This window comes from Mustela putorius, unplaced genomic scaffold (assembly GCF_011764305.1).
Source record: "Mustela putorius furo isolate JIRA1106 unplaced genomic scaffold, ASM1176430v1.1 tig00000129_pilon_pilon_pilon, whole genome shotgun sequence".
NCBI lineage: Eukaryota > Metazoa > Chordata > Mammalia > Carnivora > Mustelidae > Mustela > Mustela putorius.
In genome coordinates, this window is record NW_025421290.1 from 47878376 (window position 1) to 47900429 (window position 22054).

At 52.7% G+C, this 22054-nt stretch overlaps 1 protein-coding gene across 8 annotated transcripts in view; it reads right to left on the bottom strand.

The window, feature by feature from the left end:
- Positions 1-12586: 12586 nt before the first annotated feature.
- Positions 12587-22054, bottom strand: part of SETD3 (SET domain containing 3, actin histidine methyltransferase) — an 80241-nt gene continuing 70773 nt past the window's right edge. For 7 of the 8 annotated variants that reach the window (XM_045073486.1, XM_045073509.1, XM_045073492.1 and 4 more), the window contains 3 exons: positions 21099-21184; positions 14602-14762; positions 12587-13921 (listed from right to left, as the gene is read on the bottom strand). In XM_045073486.1, the coding sequence (XP_044929421.1) occupies positions 13490-13921; positions 14602-14762; positions 21099-21184 (679 nt within the window). In that variant the 3' untranslated portion in view covers positions 12587-13489. Of the gene's footprint in view, positions 13922-14601; positions 14763-21098; positions 21185-22054 lie in introns of those variants that run through there. The other variant, XR_006604755.1, reaches the window with a different exon arrangement.

Below are 22054 nucleotides of genomic sequence, written 5' to 3' on the forward strand. Positions count from 1 at the left end.
TGTGTCCTTTTTCCTTTGTGTGGTCTACCAGCCTCCCCACATTTCATTTGAAAAACAAAAAAAGCACCACTGGGACCCTGATGACAGCCACAGGCCCAGGGTCCTGCTCTGAGAGCTTTCTGCCCTCTCACTGAGACCAGTCCCCATGGGCAAGACGGGGACCCTGAGGCACAGTGCTGAGTGGCAGGAAAGGGTTCAGACCCTGCTGTATCAGCCAGGACACAGGGTTTTGTCTTGGTCTCGAGAACTGCCTTGAGGCTTACAGAAAAGCCCTAAGAATGGTGCCGTGTCCGTACATACCTCACCTAGCAACCTCTCAAGCCCTCAGCTTCCACCTGTGTCCAGAGTGTGGTCAGCAAACACAGGTTTTCCACTGGTGTCCTTTTCCACCCCAAGACACCACGGGGACCCCACTTTGCTTGTGCTGGGTCTCCCGCCCCCCTCCACAAGGCTGTAACACTTTCTGGGCGGTTCTTTGTTGGCAACAACCGCACAGGGGCGATGTTGTGTCTCGCTCATGCTGGCTGTCGGGGTTTGTGGTGTCCATGTGCGGTCACCGTGATGATGACCTTGTTCGCCGGCCCTGGTGGCGTCTGCCAGGCTTCCCCACCTTCAAGCTTCCATCTTTCCTTGGTAACTACAAATGTCTTGAGCGAGATACCGTGAGAATTCCCAAACTTTGGTCCGCGGATTTTAGCTCCTGTTGGCAGATTTTGTCCAGAACAGTTACTGCTTCTATACTGTCTGCAAAATGGTGGCTGTTTTTCATTCCCTCCTGGTAACCGTAGGAACTTGACTCTAAGGAAGAACTGTCCCTGCTCCCCATGTACTCACCGACCTGATGCAATCAGTGTGGCTGTTCATTGTATTGTCTGTTCTCATCCAGTCCTGTTATTATTTATTTTCTTGCACAAATTGTCCCCGTTTGTGCTGTGGGACCCGCTTCCTTTGGCCTCTTGTGCTCTCTCCACAAGCCCCACCATCTTCCTGACACCGCAGGTTCCCCCAAGCTCCTCTGGTATCTTTGCTGCCCCAAGGCTGAGACCACCCCTCCAACGAGCTCTTACGGGGGGTGCTCCTTCGAAGCCAGGACAGGTCTCCAGGGGGTGCCCGTTGTCCCTGCGGCTCACGGCTTCCAGGCCACTCGGCAGACGGAGCTGGGCACACAGGCGCTCGCCCTGCGCGGAGCCCCAGGCACACGCATCCGTGCTTCCGCGTCCGCCCGTCACAGCGCACTGTGCAAGCTGTGAGTTCACAGGGACTCACGGCCTGGCGCCCTTCTCCGCAGCTGTAGCTTGCTTCTCCAACAGAGAGAAACCCCCCCTTGGTGACTCATCATCGTCATCTAGTGCCCGTGACTCTCGAGGGCGGTTTCAGAGCGGCCCACCTGCCCCGCCGTGAGAAAGAGCCCAGCGGCCCAGCGGTGCACCCTGCAGGTGCGGCTCCTCGGCCCGCGGCCCCGCGGTCCCCACCAAGACATCGCCACCTAGAGGTGCCTCCCCTTGCCTTCCAGGGTGCTCACCTAATTCACCTGTGTGGCTCATGGTGGGGCTTTTACTCCATTCGGGGCGCCCCCCATCCCGGCATATTTGTGTTATTTGGGGGGCTGTGTGAAGGGCTAGGAAACATGGCCCAGCTGGCGAGTCAGCCCCAAACTGAAGGGCACTCAGAGCCCTGCCAGCCCTCCCGCTGCTGGACGTGTCTTTAGTGTGGATTTTATCCTTCCCATATAGATGGTATGCAAATGAGCAGGTGCGTGTGGCCTGCCATAGATCTCCCTCTTTCTTACAAGGATCAGGTGCCACAGAACTCCCTCATTCTCTGTTGTTTGCACTTAACGGTATGTCCTGGAAGCCACGCCACATCAGTTCACAGAGCTCTGGCCCTGCTTCTTCACGGCTGGGTCATGCTCCACAGTGTGGTACCAGACTTACGCAGCCCTTCTCCTATCTGTGAACTTCTGGGTTCTTTCCCTTATTTTGCACCTACAATGTTGTCACGAATCACCTTGTGTAACTCTGTATTTTTGCAAGTGTGTCTTCAGGACCGAGCCCCAGGAGTAGGACTGCAGTATCGAGAGGTAAGTGGCCACGCACACGTGTGCGGTTCTGTTTGGTGTCACCAAGTTTCCCTTTAAAAGCTCTGTGCAAATTCGCATGAGAGCCACATGCTGCTGCATGCCTGGGGGGCCCCCACAGCCTCGCCAACAGAGAGTGTGGTCACGTTTTTATGTTTGTTAGTCTGATAGGACAGAAACGGTGCACAGGGCTGCTTTGATTGCATTTCTGAACAATGAGTGGGTTGAGAGGCTTTTTCCAGGTTTGAAGACTTTATGTATAAAATGTGCGTTCATCTTTTCCCCACTTTCTTTCAAGTTTTTGGTCCTCGGTCTCTCAATTTGTAAGAGTTCTTTTTTTTTTTCTTTTTTTTTTAGTGTTCCAAGATTCATTGTTTATGCACCACACCCAGTGCTCCATGCAAGTAAGAGTTCTTTATGTAATAGAGATACTAGTCCTTTGTTCACAGCAAATGTTGTAGATGCTTCCTCCCAGTTTATTGACTTTGGACTTTATTGTTTTAAAGATTTATTTATTTTTGTTTGGGGGGTGGGCAGGGGGAGAGAGAGCATAAAGCAGGTGGGGAGGGACGGAGGGAAAGAGAAAATCTCAAGCAGACTCCAAGCCCAGCTCAGGACCCTGAGATCAGGACCTGAGTCGAAACCAAGAGTCGGACACTTACGACTGAGCCACCCAGGCTCCCCTGGACTTTGTTCATTATGGTGGAGTTTTCCTCTATGAGATTAAAGGGGGAAAGTCCCATCTATTCATCCTAAATCGTCCCTGGGCTTTGAGGGACAGTCCCAGCCCCTCCTCTCATGCGCACAGGCCTTCACCTCGGACCCCAGCACTAGCAGGGCCGACAAGAGGAAGGTGGAGGCTTTGCTGGAAAAGGAAGACGGGGCAGCTTCACTGTGACTCTGAAGAGCTGATGAAGGGGCTCACAGCAGTGGCTCCACAAACACTTCAGATTGGGGTAAATTTGCCAAAACTGAGTGAAACACCCACTCCTCATGAAGAATGTGCTGTGTTTCCTGGTGAGACACGCCTGTGCCAGTCCTCACGTTCCTCCCAAGGGTTTAGGTTCATGCTGGTGCTTTCCACCCTCCTGACCTCGCTCCTATTCTACAGACCGAGAAACCTGAGTTCAGTTAAAGACCCTGCCTCGATCGACGAGGCAGTGGTGGAAGAGGGGTCTGAGGCAACCCCCAGGGCGGCCTTTCCTTCTCCACCTGCCCATGTCCACTGCTGCAGATACCCAGACACGGCCGTGCACCAGCCTAGTCCCCCCAGTGCACCAGAGGGCCCCACAGGGACCTCAGAGAAGTTCAGAGAGTCCCTCCCTGGAGAAAAGCCAAGCTTGCCTGGCATGGACAGTCCCGTGACAGGGCTTAGGGTCCCTTTGGAGGGCCCTTCCTCTACTGCACTCAGCCCCTGGATCAGCCCCCCAGCCCCAGAATGGCCAGGCACCACCGACCTCCCTGCCCACCGGGAAAACCGCCCTGGTTCTCTGCTGGGGTGGGGCACCCTCCATGTGGTCCCTTGTCCTTCTGATGTGCCCAGACCAGCCCTGGTCCCATCTGGGGGAGGAGGGGGTGGTGGGGAGTCTGGGTCCCAGTAAACACTGAGCAAATTGTAGGTCACATAAAATCCATGAGGTGATCCCGTTTGTAGCAACAGGAGCCATCGTCGGGGTAGCACAGAGGGAGGAGGAACGGCGTGGGGCGGACAGGCTGAGGAGGTGGCCGAGGAGGCCAGGAGGAGAGAGCGCAGGAGGGCAGAGCGCAGGTCCCGCGCGGTGCTGGAGGGCCGAAGGAAGGAAACTGCGAGACCAAAGTCATCTTTCCTGCACTTTCCTGGCGAGGACACACAGCTTATTTTAACACCAAGCCCCCCAAAGGGCTCAGACATCAGGTGCGCTCAGATGGAACCCACGTCTGCAGCCCGCGGGGATATTTCGGGGATCGGCAGATGCTGCTCTGCTCCCCGGCTTTTCCTCCCTGTGTCGTCCGTGCAGGTGGCACTCGCTGCAAATGCCACCCGTTCCCGAGGACTTGCCGCTTCCGCCCTGGCACACCGTCCGCCGGCGCGGGCTGGTGGCATCGCTGGGAGCAGAGCAGGAAGGCAACGTCACCCCTAACAATCTCTAGCAGGACTGGTGTTGGTTTCAGTCACACTCTCACGCCCTCTGGCTGGGCTCACGACTTGCACTTCCTTTTACTTTGCCCTTTTGTGGCCCCCGCCACATGCAAGGACAGCACGGGGCTGCTCGGAGGGCCTCGGAGAGCCACTGCAAAGGGTCAGCGCGCAACGCAGGGGCAGCCCAGGCCTCTGCTCTAGAGTTTAAGTACAGAGAAGCAGGTGGGGACGTGGGGGAGGGCCAGAGGGTGGGGGCGGGCGGAGGACGCAGGGCGCTGGCTCCGTGCGCGGCATTGGTGTAGCGGGCTGCACAGGTGCAAGATGCGCGCGTTTTTGACGTACTGGTTCTTGAATGTTGAGCACATCGGTACCAAGAAGGCCGTATTTCTGCAGCACAACGGCAGCAACAACAAAGCCTGCCTTCCGGTCAGGCTCTTGGCTACGTCTGGAAAGGGACCTGCTCCCCAGGGTACAGGATGCAGGCACTGGGCTCCCTTTCTCTGGGCAGCCTCCTGGGGATGGTTGGTCCCGGGGACGCTGCCTCCAGGGGGCGCTGTCGGAGCAGGGGACAGGGAACGGGGTTGGGGGGTTGCAGGTAGGAGTCGGCAGGAAGGCTTGTGGGGAGTTGAGCCTCAGCGCTGGGAGGTTTTCATGGCAGCGGGAAGGGCGGTTTGCTTTATCTTGTTTAGGTGGCAAAGGAGGGCTTTGTGGGCTCTCTCTGCTTTCCGTTGTCCGTTCTGGGGGGTGGGGGTGCCCACGGGGGCGATGTGGAGGAGGGGGGCGCAGGGCTCCGACGGCGCCCGCCCTCTGGTCAGGGCTACTCGGCTGCCTCGTCTGCCGCTGGCCCATCTGTGGGTGCATCTGAAGGACGCAGCCTGGCAGGTGACACGCTGGTTCTTAACTCACGTCGTACTTGGTGCGAGTTTGCAGAAATCGCTTATTTTAAAATGTGCAGATTCAACCGTTGAAGCCTGAAGTCTGCGTAGCTGAATGGCTAGGACCCGGCGGTGATTTAACAAGCGCACATACTCATATTATCCTACTAACTCTGCACAGTATTGGGGCTTAATTTTCCTATTTCCTCAGCTTGTAATCTACCCCCGGCCATCAGATACACAGCAGCTCCCTTCTCCCAGGATCGGCTGTTTCACAACCGTCACTCTGACAGCGGGACTACAGCCTGCACTCATTTAATAACTACTTATCATCCTCTATCTGCCCATTTCCAAAAAGGAATAAGTTAAGTGCTCCAGAAATTGGAAAAAAAATTGAAATTTGACCTTTATTAACTGGGTTAATTGTCAAAATCTCTGCTTGTAAAAAAAATTAATGACCAAAAAGTGTAACTTTAAGAGTTTCAAAGATTAGGTTAATGTCCAAGGAAGTATAAACTTTGACCTTCCTGACACATGTCGTAAGTAACATCTATCCTAATAAATTGCTACCTGTGGGCAATTATAAAAATTTCCCTGTATCCAATCACGCAATTTAATTGCTGCTGGAAGTCCCGGCTTCCTTCGAGTGAGGCTGCAGTTATCTGATGCCTTCGCAAGTCGTCTTGTATTGGTTTCAGGGAAGCATGCTTGTTCACTTGGGTTCTAGACACTACAAGACACTGTTCACGGACAGAGAGCCTGGCCACTTCGACCAAAGGTGGCTCGAGCCATGAACGACAGGACGAGCCCCAGGAATGAAGCGGAAACTGAGGACAGCCTCTACGCCTGACTCAGTCTATCGCTGACCCCAGACCCTCTCCTTTCCTTGTTAGCGGTCCGTGGAGGATGGGGAGGCCCTGTGATTTGTCCCATTAACTGGTAGACAGTCAGGTCAACACCCCGCGGGATCAACAGGTCGTTTCTCAAATGCTCTCATCCGGGGACGGGCGTCTGCCGACAGGTCTGGGGAAAAGGGGAGAAAATCCCCACGGGGTACGCTCTCCCAGGCCAGCCTCGGAACGCGTTTGTTTCCGCAAAGCACACAGGGACCTCACTGTCCCTTATGGAGTCCCTCTAAAGCGGTGACGTCGGGTCCCCTCTTGGAGTTCCGCCACTCACTCTGAACATCCCAGAATGTCAGAAAACCTGAAGGTGACCCCTGTTCCCGGAGACACGTTCTCAGAGCACTGAAGTGGAGACGGGAAAAGAAATCAGAGTCACATTCTCTGTTGTTTGGTGACAGAAATGAAGGGGTGATGGAGTGAGAGGAAGGGGTAAGGTCAGACGGAGAAAGAGCAGCTCATGTGTGATGTTGTAGGTGGTGGAAAGAGAGCCCTGGTGGGCTCCTTCCTGTTACGAGTAGGAAAAGGGAAGCTGTGACATCCTCGGGCCGGGCCGGGGGGGTCCTCCGTGAGCCCCCACCCCGGTCGTCTGCGAGCACCTGCGCCGTGTACTCCGGAGCGTGGTGTGGCGCCCAGCGCAGATTGGTATTGGGTCACTGCTGGTCACTGCCCCAGAGTGCATCCAGGAAGCAACAGGGGCTGAGTCCCGAGGGCACTGAGACCCGGGGTGACCCACCTGTGAGCTCCACATCATGACCGGACCCGCACTCTGTCGTCTGTCCAACTGGGCCTTGGCCATCTGCCTCTGCCACCTGGGTGGGGGTCCCTGGGCACCACCTAGGCAGCAGGTCAAGTCTGTCTGGGTCCTGGTGGGGAAGCCCCTGCCCCTCGAGCCTGTTCAGTTAAACCCCCGCTGTCCCGAGCCCCTGAGAAGACGGCCTGGCCCACTGGACGTCCTTCCTCACCCCCTGCCCCTCCCCTGGCCACATCCGACTGAATGGCCCAGTGCGTCCCTGAAGGAGACAGCCTCTCGGCCACGGCGAAGTAAGAGCTGAAAGCTAAGTGTTCCCGGGGTCCGGCACGCCGTGCGCTCACCCCAGTTACTAGCGAACAGGCCAGGCCCACCGTGTCTGCAACCCGGTGCCGAGCTGGTGGCTTTTTGTGGACGTCCCTGCCGCAGGGGTCCCGGCTTCCACAGCACCTCCCTGCGCGTGCGGCCAAAAGCCCGCAGCAGGTGGCCGCACCCCACCCCCGCCGAGCACCCCAGTGTCGGGACAACAGCCCTAGGTCAGGGCTCTTCTGTCGAAGGCCACCTCCGTCGGAGCGGCCGATACGGTGAGGGCAGCACCTGCTGCCGGGGGGGAGGCGGCTGGCGACATGGGACAGCGGCGGCGAACGTGCCCTGGTTGACTGGCCTGACGCCCGGCACCGAGCACAGAGCGGGGGAGGAAATCCCAAACCCCCTCCCCGGCTCCGACTTCCCCGAACACCCGTCCTGGTCCTTGGAAAACCCGAGGCGTGTTCCACCGGCGCTCCCGGACCGCCGTGACCTGTGGCCTCCACGGCGTGATACTTAATTCGTGAGAGGACGTAACCCGAAGCTGCCATCGTCACTACTGCCGGGGACCGAAGAGACCCAAACTTGCCCTGTAAGTCTCTTGTGAAAAAGCAGGAGGTGTTTCTGCAGGTGCAGGTCGGGACTCACCGACACCAGGACCGAAGCCGGCTAGGGCACAGGGGGGTCCTCGGGGGCGGCCCTCACCTGTCACGGGGCCTGCGCTTTGGGGAGGGTTTGCTCTGAGCTGCCTGCGAGGTTTACTTGAGAACCGAGAGCCAAAAAAGTCAGACGTGCCTGTGCTAGGACGGTCTCCCTGCTCAGGACAGGCATGTGGGAGAGAAGCAAGTGCTGTCAGTTTGGGAGATGTGCCAGGTTGGGGTGTCGCCTGGGGGATGCGACCATGGCACACGGTACGGGTCCGCCTTCCCGGACCACAGGCCTGATGGGAACACGTGGCGTCCACTCCCTCAGGATGTGGAGCCTGGGGTTCCACTGCCGGTGGAGCTCCCGGGTTCACTGCCACGACACGTCCATGACACCGGAGCGCATCCCTGAGCACCTACTCTGCTCCTGGCACCGCGCCAGGATCCCCCAGAAACGCACGGCTCCTCCTCCCGGCAACCACCGTCGCCAGCCCATGCTGCGGAGAAGAAAATCAAGGTCTTGAACTCAAGAGGCTGCCGTGGTGCCCAGACCGCCGTGGAGAAAGGAGCGCTCAGGGTTCCGCGTTAGGTCTGCCCAGTGTCAGCGCCCGTCGGGTTTTCTGGACGAACAGCTTCTTCAGGTCTGTAATGTGGGTTGTAGGTTCAGATGCAGATATTCTTGGACGACGGAGCCTCAGCGGAGCAGACGTTCATATGAGGGTTTCCTTCCCAGAGAGCAAATGTCCCGTGCATGAAAGACGGACAGCATGTGAGGATGGGGTAAGAGCTCTGGCGGGGGCGGGGCACGTGGGGGAGGGGGTTCCTGGCCCCGTCTGCAGAAGGGAAGGAAACAGGGCACCACGCCCCGAGAGCAACCACCCGGCCAGGCACCCCGACTTCAGCAGCCCTGGTTAGCCTAGAAGTAGCCTCTTCAGAGCCATGCCCTGTTCAGACAGGAAAGGCTGCTTTGAGGTTCAAGCCACGCCACAGTCCTCTTCTACTGGAACACTCTGGAAGGGTTGGGGTGCAGAAGGAAACAAGGGGAGAGACTCCACGCCAACCTGGTTGCAGGAGGAGGAGGCGTCCGCTTCGTCGGGGAGCCGTGCAGGGCGCGCCCAAGGGGCCGGTTCCTAAGCCAGACACCGGGACCGCGGAGCACCACCTGCACGTGCCCGCGAGCCGGGGTGTGGCGGGCCTGGGCCATGCCTGGGGGTCTCTGTTGCCCGGACGTGTAGATGCGCGTCTTGACAGAGTGCTGTACATGCGCACGTACGCACACACGCAGCCACGGGCACGTATGCGTACGTTCGTGTCTGTGTGCGAGTGTGCACCATAAAATGTACGCACACGCACACGCACACGAACACGTGTGAGTCAAGCCGATACAAGTGTGACAACCTGCGTGAACGCCCCCGACTCCAGAAACCATGCTGAGTCCCCAAATACAAGCCTCTCTGCCTTCCTGCTTCTGAAGGAGACACCAGCGGCAGCACCTGTGTTTCACGGGGCTGGCGATCGTCCCTCCTTCCACCTCAAGAAGCTTCTTCATTCCCAGTCGGTAAAACCCCTGCTGGAAGCTGGGCACAGGCTTCGGGACTCAGTCCCTGTGGGATCCCTCCTCCCTGGGAGGCGGGGACCTCCTGGCTGTCCCTGTCCCCGCCGCAAGGTGCACAGACCCCGAAGAGCCCGTCGGAGGTCTTCCCTCTGGCATTCCCCCCCCCCCATCCCCAAATACCAGAGCACAGTCCACCCCTCTAATGACTTGTGGCAGGGTCAGCCCGATCCTTTGTTCAAGCGGCCGCCCCACCTCGAGGGCAGCCAAGGGTTTCCTGGGAATCTCGAATGACTCACAGGAGCTGCCATGGCTTCAGGGTCACAGCTCCCGCTGAGTCCGGGTCGGAAGCTCCTCAAACCCACGGACAGAGGCAAGCTGCGTGTCGGCAGAGCGGGGATCGTTTTTGCTACCCGTAGTCCCCTGAACATTTCCCGCGTCCTGATGACGGCTCAGACTTACAGCAGGGCAGTAACACACATTTCCTGAATGTTCAGCAGGTCACCAGCCTGGGTAGGAGCTCACTTGCTGGGCCCGGACCTACTGGAATCCACACCCTGAGCCACCGCGGATGGCCTCCCCACGCCTCCGCAAAGCCGTTAGTACAACCAGAGCACCGGGACGGTTAGAACGCCGTCTTCACCAGTCACCCTGGTGGTTGTCCTGAGAGAGTGCTCCCTCCCTCGGGGGCCCTCTGCCTCCCCACCCAATGGCCCCGGCTGTGCCTCTGTGGAGACTGTGACTGAGCCCACCGCCCCCTGCTCCAGGGACATCACGACTTCCTCCCCCTCAGCCCGGCGCACCCAGGACCAGCACTGCAGCGCCCATCATGGGAATAACCCGTCCGCCAGTGCATTGAAACACAATCCCAGTTACTCCGTTTCGGTTTACACCCAGGATTTTAGGACTACATTACGTAAGGGGCTGCGGATGAGAACAGTCGGCTGACCCTGGTGAGGCGACTGAATTCTACTCTGTGCTGCCCGAAGCTGACAGGCAAAGCTGACTGAGCCCACATCCCGGCTTGGGGCATCCGCTACACCCTACTGAATGGGCCGCTTTGCCAGATCAGTAATATGAACACGGCACAGTGTATCCCATAAAAGGCTTCTTCCTGTAGCCATGGTTACAGCACTTTAAGATCTGGGCTTTTTAAAACTCACCCCCCAAACCAGACACCGCGATGACTCCTCATTTTCTTTACGGACCATCCTGTTTTTAGTGCTAAGTTCAAGTCACAGGTAGTTTCTTCGTTTTGGGGTTTGGGTTTTTTTTTTCTCAATTCTTTCACTCCAACAAGTACATACTAACCACCAAAGAAATACGGTAAGTCACGATTTACAGAAAAATCACTACGTTTAGTGGAGGCTTAATTTAGCATAACCCTGTGCATCGCACTGGGAACATGAGAATATTTTTAATGTTTTACCCTATCTCTCTCTCAAAATACATACACACATACATACATACATACGTCGTTGTGAGCCTGCTCTAGGAACTATTGGGGCAAGTCACCTATCAATTGCCAGTTTGCGTGGAGAAACTGGGTGGTTTTTCTAGGCTGGTGAAATCTAATTGCTAAGTGTTTACACAAATAACACACAAAGCTGAGAAACAGAAGCAGAGGCTGGCATCCGTCCAGAGACTAGCCTGAACAGCCTCATATCCAAAAGCATTAAGAAAAAAGTAAACTTTGTTAAAATGATTTGAGAGAAAGGTCTATTTTCATGACAGATGGCAATGAGGGTTCTTCAATGCCAATTTAATCACTTTTCCTCGATTTTCAAACGCTTGAGCTGTGGTTCCAAGTGTCTGCACCAGCATTGGCTCTGCGGCGCCCAAACGGGGCAGGAGGGTGACGAACGTGTGCCGCGGCCTCCCCGTCAGCAGAGGGCAAGGCCGGCCAACTCAGGGAAGCGAGGTTGCTCGACAGATACTCTGTCCTCCTACCGCAAAAGTTCTGCCCTTGGGGCACCTGGGTGGCTCAGCGGTCATGATTCTGAGGTGCTGGGGTGGGGCTCCCTGTTGGGCTCCCTGCTCAGGGAGGCATCGGCTTCCCCCCTTCCCTCTGTGTGCACACTCAGGCTCGCTCTCTCAAATAAATAAATCTTAAGAAAAAAAAAAAAAAGAGTTTAGTTCTTATGAGGGTCATTTCTAGGTCACAAATGCAAAGACTGTCCTTGAATCAGAGCCTAATTTATATAATCACTTTTTGGTCCAATTTTCTGCACAAACAGACCTGCCACGGGGGGAGGTAGTGGTCAGAGCAATCTTCACATTTTTAAGCAGGGGCTTCTGATAATCACCGTGCAAGGAAGAGAAGAAGCAGAGTCCCGGGGGCTGTGACGAGCCCCATCAGCGGTGCGGTGCGGCCAGGACCCGGAGCCCGACTCCCACCCACGGTTCTGCCGGCTCCGTCTGGACTCACGTCTTTTCCGGGGAATATTCTGACAACCACCCAATCTCCTGACACTATTTTACATCTCCGCTGTACATAATTTTTCCAAGGTTGTATTTAATCCAAGACTTAACTTGGAAACCAACGAGAAAATATATCTACGTATCGGTGATTCAAGTCCTGGTCTCCGGGGGGCTTCCCCGCCAGGGCAGACAGCACCTCAAAAGCTGACCCGTGGGTTTTACAGGCGCCACGCACCTTGGGGAAGCGCTCCGATGCGAGTTGATGGGCGAGTCTGCTGTCGGGTCGGAGCCGCAGGCCGGAGCTGCAGACCCGTCGACGAGGGGCTACGGGTGTCAGCCCACACGGGAAGACGCGGCCAGCGGCGTGGAAGAGTGACACCTGCCCCTCGTGTCTAGCCGCCCCCTGGGCTCTGGGAGACAACGCATCCTCGCGCAGGATCAAGCAACTCATCCGCAGACCGCGTCTCCTCCGAGGAGAAACGGAGCGCATTCTGAAGACGGCCTGCGTGCAGCACTGGTCCCAAGACGGCGGGGCTAGTCACTCACACGGGAGTGATGCCCTTCACGGACCTCAGAGACCATGTGCGAACTCACAGCTGAGGAAGACCGGCCGTCCGCGGCCCGAGAACTGGGGGCTTTCGGGGCTCGCCATCCCAGGCCTTGGCCTCCCCGAAAACGTGAGAGAGCTCCTCCTGCTGGTGTGTGCCTGCTGCCGCCAGGCCCTCCCCCTGCAGGCCAGGGAGCGGCGACCTGGGGCCCATCCTGCTCCTCTGCCTCCCCAGGGCAGGTAGAGCTTGGGCGCAGGCCGCGTTCACACCGGCTCTAGCCTGCTCCGCGTTCACACCGGCTCTAGCCTGCTCCGAGAGCAAGCAGGACATCTGCATCAAGGCTCAGTTCAAAGGCTCTGTCCCCACTTAAAGAAAAGGAATAGACAGAAAATATTAATCATGTTTTCCTTTTAATAAGGCTTTTTACTCAAAAGTGTAGCTTTGAAAATCTCTAGCTTGTTGTGAAAACCAGAAAAGCCAGGGAGCCGCCTCACTTTGAACATCGCCACGGCGAGCTGGGGGTGGCCGCAGTCCGCAGCCGCTCCAGGACGACGCGGGCAATCAAACGCGACACCGTAAAATCAGAGTCAACGCTGGAAATTAGAATGATGCATGTCCTACTGTGATTCAAGGAGGAAGGACAAGTTCTTAACACAGGAAAACAAAACACAAAAGGCAGATGAATCTTTAGAAATCACTAGATGTGTGTGTGTGTCTTTATATCATTAGGATTATCATCAACATTTAAAACTATTAAAAATAAGGTTGCCACCTTCACTTTTCTTTCAGTACCAGGTGTTATTTTTTTAGGGGGGAACAAAAGGTTTTGCCCCGACCCTCAAGTTGCCAAACCCCAAGGCCGTTCTGTGCTGTGCAACCGCCCGCCGCCCCCGCCCCCGCTGAGCCCCCAGAGCGCCGCCACCCAGTCCCGCTGCAGGAGGCACAGCAGCTCCCTCGGTTGTCAGGATGACGGGCCCACAAAAGCACAGCTGACAGCAGAACCGCATTCTTCCCCAGGAAGAAAACACATTTGCCCACAATGGGTCTACAGAATCTTCCAAAGCACCTCGTGGTGGCTTGATAACTTGTTTTGCCCAGAAGCAAGATGGCAATCTTAAAGAAGGAAGCTAGATTTTTTTTAAATAACTTAAAAAAAAATCATTTTTATATAAAGCAGCAAAAACATGTTTTCCTCTCTGCAGAAAGAAGAAAGTGAACAAGAAAACACAGCGATGTACAGGGCTTCGCGAACTTCCGCTCAACCGCACTCCCCGCCGCCGGCGCCCTCTGCGGGCTACTGCGCGCTCCCGCCCTCCGTGCTGTCCGAAGAACATTCTTTGGTGCTTTCCGTCGCTCTTTTACTTTCCTCCGGACTTAAACTTCCCTTTTCTGACCCGGTCCCGTTGGGGATAGAGTTTTCGCCATTCACGAGCCCGTTCTCCACGGCCTTCGCCCTGCTGACGGCCTCCGTGAGGGTGAGGGCCTCCTGCGCGCCGGCCTCCTCCTCCAGGTTCCGCAAGGCCAGGGGCAGCCTGGCGCCTGCCGCGCCGCTCTCCTCGCACCGGGGCAGCGCGGCCCCCGCCTGCATCTGCTTGCGGTAGTGCTCCCGGTTTGCAGCTGCGCTCTTCACCGCTTTTTCCAAAATCTCCTTTTCGCCTAAGCGCAGCTTGATGGCCATTGCTGCGCGAACAGAGAGGTCGTGGTCTTTCAGGAAGGATTTGTCTTCCTGGGAAATGAAAATGAGCAACATTAATTATAAGAAGCCTAAATCAGCAAAAGCACAGCGACAGAAGGCAGATCAGTTGTTGCCAGGGATGGGGTCACCAGGGAAATGCAAGGGGTGACAGAAGGTTCTAGAACTTGACCGTGGCGGTGGCTGCAGGACTATGCGCTTATATCAAATTGTACACTTTACAAGCGTACGTTGTGTTGTATTTATTTACATCCCAAGAAAGTGATCATAAAACCACAACGATGAGCCCAAATCAAATGGGGTCCCACCACATCTAACAAGGAACTTGACTTATTTAAAAATGGTTCCAGTGTCTGTCTCGTGCACTGCCAGCCCCAGGCTCAGCGACGGACTGAATGAAGGAAGGAAGGACGGAGGAACGGGTGAAGTTAGTGGGGCAATGGTAAACCTAGAAAGCACAAAAGAAAACTTAAAATTCCAGACAAGTGTTGAATCATTTTTAAGATTCTCCTTCTAGCCAACAACGCCTCAGTAGAATTCTTTTGGTCAAGTATAAATGTGTTAAGTAGGAAAATATTAATAAGTTGAATGAACAATGTCAGATATACAACAATTTTGCTGATAAAAGCCAGTTACATTTAGGACAGAATCTCTTCTTAAAAATCCCCGAAAACATGCCAAAGCTCAAATCCTCATTGAAGCCATCGAATTACCTCAATAGTTGTTTTGTATGTTTTTAAAAGAAGCGAGGCTCGATCTTCAAGAAATGTCCAAAGTCTGACCTCATTGTCCCAGCTAACAGGGTATTCAGAATTACCCAAAGTGAAGATTCTGTCCAGAGCATTATCTCCCAGCAAATGTTCCTTCAGTTCTTCTGCAGAAATACAAACAGCCATCTGTGAGGGAGGAAACAGCACGGCTTCTCATTTTAACAAGCAGCCCACCTTGGAAAAGATCTTCCCCAGCGACGTCACCCTCCTGTGGCGAAAAGCTCCCCCGGATGATGGGCCTGGCCATCGCAGGCTCTTCCAGAGAAAGTCAGGCCCAGCTTGCCTGAGTCGGGGTCCCGACCAAGCCTTGGCGCAATCCGCCATCCCTCGTAGCCTTTATGGGGGACACTGAGAGCTTTTAGGCAGTTTCACAAGATACATTTTAAGGACAATCTACAGGGACACATCCCCTATCCTGACCACAGCGGGCTCACACACTCAGTCACACCAGCGGGGTCAGACACACGTCCCGGTGCACAATGTCAACAGTACGAACAGGTGACAGCACCTGATCCAGCGACCCTTCTAAATTTAAGTCAGACTGGTGCTCACGGCAGCAGGGGACCCGACAAAGCTCCTTATCTCCTCTGACAACACATAAACCACAAACTGAAAGAAATAAGAAAATGGACTAGAAGAACCTTAGTTAATGAAAAATGTGCCTCTATCCCTCACTTGTCAGGAATTTAAACAGAAATTACAAATAAACACCAGTGAACACCTCAATTACCTCGAAACATAGTTAAGAAGAGGAAAGGACTGAGCAAGCGCTCGGAGCACTCCCGCTCCCGGCACGCGATCTTCGAGACCCAAACGTGCCGATCCTGCTCATACTCAGGAAATCCGCCCCGACTCCTTATGTAATTACGAGACACTACCCCTTTCCGAGCGGTGCCCCACAGCTGTCACTATTTACAATTCAAACTGAAGACGGTGCTGCCAGCAAACCAAACTTTTATTAGTATTAGAGGAATTCAAAGAAGAATACATCAACTGTCTTGACACGACGAATTGTCTTTCTATGACTAAAGAGACACGAAAGACAATGAGCAGACCTAAAGGGTTCCAGCCGTTTGTTTTTTAAGGAAAAAATAAGTTAATCTAATGTTCAAAAAGGAGATTTATTAAGTAGCATTTGTTAGCAGAAGATCATGATAAAATTCAGGGGTTTTATATTTTGGATCCTAGTTTATATAAAGCCCTGAAAATTTTAAACATGCTTCCTCAGTGGTAGAGAGTTCTTTTCAGAAGCCCCTCACCAAGGTCACCGGTTTTGTTTTCTTCCTAAGCCCACCCAGGTTCTGCCCTCAGTGCTGGAAAACTAAGGGGCAGGAACAGAGCCTTCTCTCTCTGCTACTTTTAACAATGAAATTGGGCTCGTTCACTCTACTGGGGACATGAAACCCCACGGGGGGACGTGAGGCCGCGTCACCATGTGACCAGAGGCTTCGTGAGTAGCCCCTTCCCCTGCTTGCCTGCAGCTAACAAAGCCCTGACAGATCCTCTCTGTCCCCACGGGGGCTCTGCGTCTTTGCCCAGCACCACAGGAGCGCTTGTGTGGTCACCCCAGAGAGTGGGCGGGGCCCTCGCTCCTGAGCCTGGCTCCGTGTCAAACGCTGGTTCGTCTAGACCCCCGGGGTACCAGATCTTTTCCACGGATCCTGTTCTTTGCAAACCAGCAGGAGCCACATGGGATGCTTGGGACGTGGGCTCTGGGTGAGCAGCGCCAGTCCTGGCATGGGGCCTCCACCTGCTAGCTGAGGGCCAGGTCACTCCTGCTCTGTGAACCAGACTTCCCACATCAGTCACGGTGGGAATCCCTACGCCCCACAAGCCTGACGGGAACTTACATGAAGTCCGCACCACAACTGAGCACCGTCACAAATGAGAGGGACGAGTATCACTGTCATCTCTCTTAGCTATAAACTCCTTTAGGATACGAACTGTCACCTTCGATTTTCTACCTTGCCTTGTATGCAAGAAGAGCCCACAGGACACCCTTGACTTGGGTTCGCCAAAATGAATCAATGGGCCCCAAAGTACACACCCGCCGAAGCTCTAACTTGAGGGATAGTGAGTCTCCAGCAATGTGGCCCCTCAGAAGGGACAAGTGCCATCTCGCCACTCTGTGGGCTCTGTAGTTGGCGTCTGCGCTGCCTCTGTCTGGGGACGGTCTCAACCACCTCCACCCTGATGTCAAACCCTGGACTGGCCAGCATTTCTCCTGCATCCAGACGTGAGGACAGGGGCCCGAGGACCGCAGAGCCCAGCAGACTCCCCACCACAGGCCACAGTTTGCCTCTGGGACCAGTCCATCCTTTCCCGGCCGCTAGGGCAGCTTCCTTCGGAGGAGTGACTGTTCAGTCAGATGGTAACTCACTTGCTCACTTCTTCCTACCCAATCTGGTTTGCACAGGATTTAAGTTAATTTACAAGAGCAAACATGCATGCGCGCGTGTGCGCACGCACACACACACACACACACACACTCACACAAGTGAAACCTCAGGGAAGGGGATAATAAAGATCAGAGCCGAAATAAATGATATAAGAAACAAAACAAAAACAGAAAACAATAGAACAGATCAATGAAACCAGGAGCTGATTATTTGGAAAAAATTAGTAAAACTGCTAAACCTCTAACCAGACTTACCGAACAGAAAAAGGACCCAAGTAAGTAAACTCACGAACGAGAGAGGAGATGTAACAACCACTGCCACAGAAATACAGACACTCTTAAGAGAATATTATGAAAAATTACAAGCCAACAAACTGGACAATTTGGAAGAAATGGGTAAGTCCTAGACACATGTAACTGAAAGACATGACCAAACTGAAACAGGAAGAAACAGAAAACTGAGGAGACCAATCACCAGCAAAGAAACTGAATCAGTCGTCAAAAGTCTCCCAAAACACAGAAGTCCAGAGCCAGGTGGCCTCACAGGCGAGTTCTACCAAATATATAAAGAGGAGTTAATACCTACTCTCAGACTATCAAAAAAATATAAAAAGAAGGAAAGCTTCCAAATTCATTCTATGAGGCCAGCATTACCCTAATAAAGACACCACAGAAAAAGAGAACGACAGGCCAGTATCCCTGATGAACACGGAGGCAAAAATTCTCAATAAAATACCAGCAGATCGAATCCAACAGTACATTAAAAGAATCATTCACCATGATCAACTGGGATTTATTCCTGGGCTGCAAGGGTGGTTCAATATTCACAAATCAATCAACGTGATACGCCACATTAATAAAAGAAAGGGTACGAACCATCTGATCCTCTCAACAGATGCAGAAGAAGCATGTGACAAAGTACAGCCTCCTCACCGTAACAATCCCTCCACAAGGTAGGTTTAGAGGGAGCAAACCTCAATGTCACAAAGGTCGTACATGGAAGACCCACACCTAACATCACCCTCGACGGGGAGACACTGAGGGGTCCTCCTGTGTGGTCAGGAACAAGACAGAGATGTCCACTCTCCCCATGGTTATTTAACATAGTCCTGAAGTTCTAGCCACAGCAACCACACAACAAAAAGAAATAAAAGGCATCCAAACCAGCAAAGAAGATGTAAAACTTTTACTATTAGCAGAAGAGATGATACTATATATAGAAAACCCGAAACACTCCACCAAAACATTGCTAGAACTGGTAAGTGATTTCACTGAAGTTGCAGGATACAAAATCAACATCCAAAAATCTGCTGCATTTCCATACACCAATAATGAGACAACAGAAAGAGAAATTAAGCAATCAATCCCATTTACAACTGCGCCGAAGACAGTAAGGTATTTAGGAAGAAACCTAGCCAAAGAGGGAAATGATCAGTACTCAGAAACCAGTGAACACGTACGAAAGAAACTGAGGAAGACACCAAGAAATGCAAAGACAATCCATGTTCGTGGATTGGGAAGACAAATACTGTTAAAGTGTGTACACTACCCAAAGCAATCCACGCATTTAGTGCAATCCCTATCAAAATGCCAGCAGCATCTTTCACAAGAACTAGAACACACAACCCTGCAATGTGTATGGAACTACAAAAGACCCCGGACAGCCAAAGCAATCATGGAAAAGACAAACAAAGCTGGAGGCATCACAACTGTGGACTTCAAGTTATACTATAAAACCGCAGTAATCAAAACAGCATGGCAGTGGCATAAAAACAGACACAAAGATCAATGGAACAGAACAGAAAACCCAGAAATGAACCCACAACTACATGGTCAATTAATCTTTGACCAAGCAAGAAAGAATATCCAATGTTAAAAGACAGTTACTTCAACAAATGTTGCTGGGAAAACTGGACAGCAACATGCCAAAGAATCAAAGTGGACCATCTTCCTACAGCACACACAAAAGTAAACTCAAAATGGATCACAGACCCAAATGTGAGGCCGGAAACCATTAAAATCCTAGAGAAGAACACAGGCAGCAACCTCTTTGACATCAGCCATAGCAACTTCTGAGGCAAGGGACACAAAAGCAGAAATGAACTACTGGGACTTCATCAAAATTAAAAGCTTCTGGCGAGCAAGGGAAACAGTCAGCAAAAGTAAAAGGCGACCTACTGAATGGAGAAAGATAGTTCCAAAGAATATATCTGGTAAAGGGTCAGTATCCAAAATGTATAAAGAACTTAACAAACTCAACACCCAAAAAATAAATATTCCAGTTTAAAAATGGGTAGAAGACATGAATAGACATTTCTCCAAAGAAGACAGGCACGCATGGCCGACAAACACATGGAAAGATGTTCAACATCACTCGGCGTCAGGGAAATGCACCAAACCTCAAAGAGATACCACCTCACACCTGTCAGAACAGCTAAAACCAACAGCACAAGAAACGATGTGTGTCAGTGAGGATGTGGAGAAAGGTGAACCCTTGTGCACTGTTGGTGGGAACACAAGCTGGTGCAGCCACTGTGGAAAACAGTAGAGAAGTCCCTCAAAAAGTTGAAACTAGACTATCCTATGACCCAGCAACTGCACTATTAGGTATCTACCCAAAGAATACAGAAATACGAATTCAAAGGGATACGGGCACCCGAATGTATACAGCAGCATTATCTACAATAGCCAAAATATGGAAAGAGCCCAAATGTCCACAGACTGATGAATGGATAAAGAAACTGTGGTATATATACACAGTGGAATATTACTCAGCCATCAAAAAGAATGAAATCTTGCCATTTGCAACGACATGGACAGAGCTAAAAAGTATAATGCTAACTGAGATAAGTCAGTCAGAGAAAGACAAATACGATATGCTCTCACTCGCAGGTGGAACTTCAGAAACAAGACACAAGACAAACAGGCAAAAGGGAAACAAGAGAAACAGACAAACCAAGAAACAGACTCTGAACTCTACAGAACACACTGCTGGTTACCAGAGGGGAAGTGGGGGGTGCGGGGGAGACGGGGAATCGGTGATGGGGATTAAGGAGTGCACCTGTGACCGCACACGGCATACGGGAAACCACTATGTTGTCCACTGTACACTGTATGTTAACTAATTGGAATTTAAATAAGAACTTAAAAAAAGTAGAAACCTGAAGTGAAACCTCAGGACCATGGGATTTGTGGGAGGGGGAGTAAATTTCCAGACAAAGAAGGAAAACACAGGGCGCCTGGGTGGCTCCGTGGGTTAAAGCTGCTGCCTTCAGCTCAGGTCATGATCTCAGGGTCCTGGGATCGAGTCCCACATCGGGCTCTCTGCTCAGCAGGGAACCTGCTTCCCTTCCTCTCTCTGCCTACTTGTGATCTCTGTCTGTCAAATAAATAAATAAAATCTTTAAAAAAAAAAAAAAAAGGGACACACAACCACGAGAGGTCAAATCTCAGTATAAGAAACCCCAAATGGCTTGTCTTAAGCAAACATAAAAAGTAGAGGCTCAATACATAAATTTAACACTTTCTGTACCCGAAATCAGAGTCTGCAGAACATTTTGTGATGTAAACAGACTCTGTTTACGGCGTTGACGACTCTCAGGATGCCTGACGGTAAAAGCTTACCGGCAGCTTCGGATGTGGAAAGCAGAGCCGGTTGCCTAGTGAAGTCCTGTGGCCCCCGTACACCACACTGACCCCACGACGTCCGGGGCACTCACAGATGTCAGCGCACCGTGACAGAGAGACTACCGTCCACAGACACAGAGTTTTACATGCACTCAGGCGATCCCGGATGTTTTAAGTTTTCTTCCAACGCAATAGAGAATCCGTTGTTTATGACAAATGAATACTGCCGACACATCAAGGATTGAATGAAACGTTTCCAGAGTCCAACAGATCCACTCTGGCAACGGTGCCATCCTCCCCCTCTCCAAAAAGCGCTCTAGTTTAACACGTGTATCTTTAATCTGAATCTATGATTTACAGTTCATTCATTTTTTTAAAAGTCAACACCCCCCCGCCCCCCACCGACATCACTTACCTTCAGTCATGCAGAATACGCGGAGAAAAGCCAGGAGCTGGGCAGAGACCGGCGGCTCGGTGGAGTGCAGCGCAAACACACTGGACCTGACAAAAGCGGGAGCCGCGTTAGTCCCCCCGCCTGGGCACCTGCTCCCGGCAAGCGAGAGCCCTTCACGCCACACTCACACCGTACGATCTCCCTCACACATGGAACTTAAGAAACAAGACAAACCAACAACAGGGAAACAAGAGAGACAGACAAACCAAGAAACAGGTGGGTCACGCTCGAGGGGCGCCAACCCGTGCGACTGAGCCTGTCCCCGTGCCGGAACCACACGCAGTACTGCCCTGGCTGCCCGGGAAGCACATAGGGCAGGCTCCCGCGGGGGACGGCGGGGCCGCCTCCACCAGCCTTCACCTCCGGTGCACACAACACACTCACAGACTCAAGAGTGCCCATGGTTCTTAAAAATGTTAGCAATAGGGCGCCTGGGTGGCTCAGTGGGTTAAGCCGCTGCCTTCGGCTCAGGTCATGATCTCAGGGTCCTGGGATCGAGTCCCGCATCGGGCTCTCTGCTCAGCAGGGAGCCTGCTTCCTCCTCTCTCTCTCTCTGCCTGCCTCTCTGCCTACTTGTAATCTCTCTCTGTCAAATAAATAAATAAATATTTAAAAAAAAAAAAAAAATGTTAGCAATAAGTTATGTTGAGTTCACATTTTAATCATTAATTAAATATTGACAAGTTCAATAAAAATAGGTCCGGATAATCCATTTTCATTAAGAATGGTTCCTCCAATCCCTGGAGAACTAATAAATCATAATTCTTGTCTTATCATTTTGCACCTCAAATGCAAGAAAATCCTCAAGAATTTAGCCAGAAATTCTTGAAATCACTGGGGATCATGACTTCATTACAGAAACTAATGGTGGCAGGGACGCCTGGGTGGCTCAGTTGGTTGAGCAGCTGCCTTCGGCT